The sequence below is a fragment of the Mandrillus leucophaeus genome, unplaced genomic scaffold, assembly GCF_000951045.1.
Source record: "Mandrillus leucophaeus isolate KB7577 unplaced genomic scaffold, Mleu.le_1.0 Scaffold247, whole genome shotgun sequence".
Classification (NCBI taxonomy): domain Eukaryota; kingdom Metazoa; phylum Chordata; class Mammalia; order Primates; family Cercopithecidae; genus Mandrillus; species Mandrillus leucophaeus.
Genome location: NW_012102554.1, coordinates 2,709,852 through 2,713,706, shown reverse-complemented (window position 1 = coordinate 2,713,706; position 3,855 = coordinate 2,709,852). Strand labels below are relative to the sequence as shown.

Sequence of the window (3,855 nt, the reverse complement as noted above, 5' to 3'; positions counted from 1 at the left end):
CTTACATTTTTAGACGTCTATGAGGGCTAAAAAACAACCAACCAACCTACAGGTTGGTTACTCTGGGACCTTAGTTTTCTGTGCAGAGTTACCGTGGGTGCCCAGAAACCTGGAAAAGGTGGGGAGGTGAGGAGAGGAGGAATCACTGGGAATTATCTGGCTGGACGGAGACCATGGGCATTCAATGGAAATCTAATGAGTCACGCTGTGGCCAGTGCTTTTTTCTCTTTCTGCTTTGCCACAAGAGGAAAAGGGAGTGGTGAGGTCTGAGGTAATTTTGTAGAATTGATGCTGCATGTAGTTCTGAGAATGCCAGATATAGAGAGTTTCCCTCTGCAAGACAGCATGGGTGGCAAGCCTTCCAGAATCCCTTCCCATGTATCCTTTTCCGGTGGTAGCCCCTTCTTGGCTGATTTTAGAAGATGACTTTTCCTAGAGCCTCTTAGAACTTGCTGTTAGCAAAGGATCTGTGTTTCCCATAGAAAAAAAAAAGTAAACCATTTAATGAATTTTTAAAATAAAATTTGAAATGGCTTCTATCTTGTGTCTTTTCATCTTCTCCTCTCAAAAAGCCTCCTTTTCCCTTTTTTCATCCTAGTTTTGATGTCTGAGCAGTTGGCCCGTCTAGATACCCTTATTCAGAATTTTTCTCTCCTTCATTCAACGTCCCCCAAGTAGTGAGCAGGGAGGGAGCAGGGATGAGTCTCACCCAGTTCAGTGCCCACTGCACTTACCCATTGGCGACACTCCCAGTAGAATGCAAGCATTTGAAGGTAAGGGAGGATCTTCCAATATTGTCATGTAATATTTGCCATTACCTCATATTTATTAACTTTTTTGCTGATAAGTGTAGATTATAATGAATGTCCTTCCTCCTCTGGTCTCCTCTGGCAAATTCTAAATATCTTAGACCTACTTCAAATGGCTCCTTTTCCAGGAAGTCATTTCTTCTGCCTCTCCCAGGACAAAGTGGCCTCCCCTCCACTCCTGGAACACCCGTTTTGTGTGTGTATGTGTTGACTGTTATTGATGTGTGAATCACTTTGTTCCATCATTATCTAGGTGTCCTTCAAGGAACTTTGAACTGCCCAAGTGCTCAGCTCCCCAAGTGCTCATGAATCAACTTTGTTCCATCATTATCTAGGTGTCTTCATGGGACTTTAAGCTACCCAAGTGTGCCATAAGAACTTGGCATATAGCTGAACACATGAGGAACCCCACTACAGAAATGTCAAATGAAAGGAAGCCCTGCAGTCCACAGAGTGGTCAGAGGCCGCCCCTGGTGTGAAGCTGAAAAATGCTAGACGTAGATGAGGGCCACAGCTTCGTCTACCCAAGGGGGCCACGCAGGGATGAGGTCTTCCTCTCCTGGGCGTGTTCTGTGATCTCATTTCGTCTGTCCTGTCCACATCCTTGTTACTAGAGCAGTCATCAGTCATAAAAATGTAGCCATCTTTGGAATATGGAAAGACAGTATTACATGTATGACAGTGATAGGTTTATGAAGGGAAAGTAATTTAGATGACTTGAGAAATTATGACTGTGTGACACAGCCTTTGTGTGATACACATTCTTTCCAGTTCTGGGTTCTATCATATAATGTGCAAAACGAGACTAGAAAGTTTCTGTGTCGTTGCTTATTTTCACTGACAAACTCAACACAACAGTATGGTTGAAGGAGTCATCAGAGACTATCGATCATGCGTTATGCTGTATTCCTGACACTGTTTAGCACTTCATGCGTGTTATTTTGTTTGATCCTTACAGCAACGTTGTGAAGTGGGTCTGTCTCCCATTTTACAAATGAGAAAAGAGGTCACTTTGTGTCACCTCAGGGACACAGTGAGCTTAGGGAGCTTTTCCCCACTTAGTCTGTAGATAGCAAAGCTGGAACTCGAATCCTCATCTTATTGATTGCAGAATCTTTCTCTGCACTGCTCATTCTGCTACATTTTATTTGAAGAGTATTTGGGACACAGTGAGCGCTTAGGGAGCTTTTCCCCACTTTACTTAGTCTGTGGGTAGCAAAGCTGGAACTTGAATCCTCATTGATTGCAGGATCTTTCTCTGCACTACTCATTCTGCTACATTTTATTTGAAAAAATATTTGGGAAATTAACAGCATTTTCTCTTTGTTACTACAGGGGAAAACGAACTATCCTAGTAATTGTGTGTTTTATGTTCCCAGGGAAGCAAAGGTGCCTACCGATACCATTGGCAAAGCCACAATGTCAAGCACAGTGGTGTGGACGACATGGTGCTACTCTCCAAGATCACAGAGAATTCCATCGTGGAGAATCTGAAGAAGAGATACATGGACGACTACATTTTTGTATCCTTTATTGGCTGTTTTGGACATTTCTAAGTGATATTACCATGTCCATAGTTAAATTGTGGCTTTATGCTAGGTGCAGCAGCTCACGTGGGTAATCCCAGCAATTTGGGAGGCTGAGGCAGGAGGATTGCTTGAGCCCAGGAGTTCCAGACCATCCTGGGCAACACAGGGAGACCCCTTCTCTATTATAAAAAACAAACAAACAAACAAACAAAAAACTGAACTTGTGGCTTTATTCCTGCTTGAGAAGAGGTGTCTGAAAGTCTGAATGGATGCTGTGTGCTCACATTGTTTTCACAGTTTCAGAATGAGGTTTTGTATGTTTATATCACTTGGTTCAGGCTGTGCAAAGGGCAGAGACGATGTCCAATTATTCTCCTGGCATTTCACAAAGTGAAGACGTAGCCAGTATTTACCTATTTTCATCTGTAATATTGTCCCTTTGACATGCTGTAGTCATGCACGTGGTGTCTGAAACCTCTGCTCTTCCTAGAGGAAGTCCTGGTTTGCAAAGAGTTCTGTCAATAAAACATCCTGATTGCAAAGCAGAGACATTAAAGTCTGGACTTAAAAGGCTTAAAAATTTTGCCAGTTTTTCTGCATTTTAATGTTTACTAAAGGAAATGTGAGAAGTGAAGATTGACTATTGAAAATATCTGACGTTCTGGAGTTGTTCTTTATGTTTCAATTTTAGCTTGCCAGTTGCCAGTTTTTACGGGGCTTTAAAAAATGCAGAATGGAAATTTGATTCAAATGTGGGTTGACTTCATTATCAACAGGGAACTGTGATATTTGCTTAAGTTCCTATAGGATTCAGGAGTTTCGTCTGATGCAACTATGTAAAGATATAGTGGTAGAACTATTGTGAGAGTTAGTCATGGACATGCAAAACTCTGTGTGAAATCTACATAATCGTACCAAAAAGTTTAACTTTGATGCCAGTAGTACCTTCTGAAAGTATGGTGTCATGGATGACCTATTAAAAAGTGGAGTCTTTGCTACTGATGTAATACACATCTTAGATTTTTACCCAAAAAGCTTGGGGAAGAATAGTTTTCACATCAGTGGCTTATTATGATTACTTAAACCGCTTGTTTGACTATTAGCTAAAAGCACTGGAACGTATGCAGTAATAACTTTTGCAGGGGCTGCCTATCCCATCACTGGTAAGTTGGGGGCGAGGTGGGAGTTCAAATTATCAGGTATTTAGTAAACAATACTGTTAAATAATTAACAGCATTATTCCAAGGCATTGGGACCATTCTGACCAGTACTCTGCTGTTTCTTATTTACTATAAGGGAATTTTACCAATATCTATGTAGTTAAACCTCTGAACCTCTGTTTTCAAGGGTTAACAGATACAGTTGGATTTATTGGCTGCATTATAATTGCATCATTTAAAAAATTTATTTTATCTTTATAGCAATTTGGGAGGCCGAGGCGGGTGGATAACTTGAGATCAGGAGTTTGAGACTAGGCTGGCCAACATGGGGAAACCCTGTCTCTACTAAAAACTCAA

At 41.3% G+C, this 3,855-nt stretch overlaps 1 protein-coding gene across 1 annotated transcript in view; it reads left to right on the top strand.

Annotated features, from left to right (window-relative positions):
- Positions 1 to 698: 698 nt before the first annotated feature.
- The window catches only part of MYO1E (myosin IE), a 172,691-nt gene continuing 169,534 nt past the window's right edge, over positions 699 to 3,855 (top strand). The window contains exons 1-2 of the mRNA XM_011983206.1: positions 699 to 773; positions 2,189 to 2,332. Of these exons, the coding sequence (XP_011838596.1) occupies positions 699 to 773; positions 2,189 to 2,332 (219 nt within the window). The remainder of the gene's footprint in view (positions 774 to 2,188; positions 2,333 to 3,855) is intronic.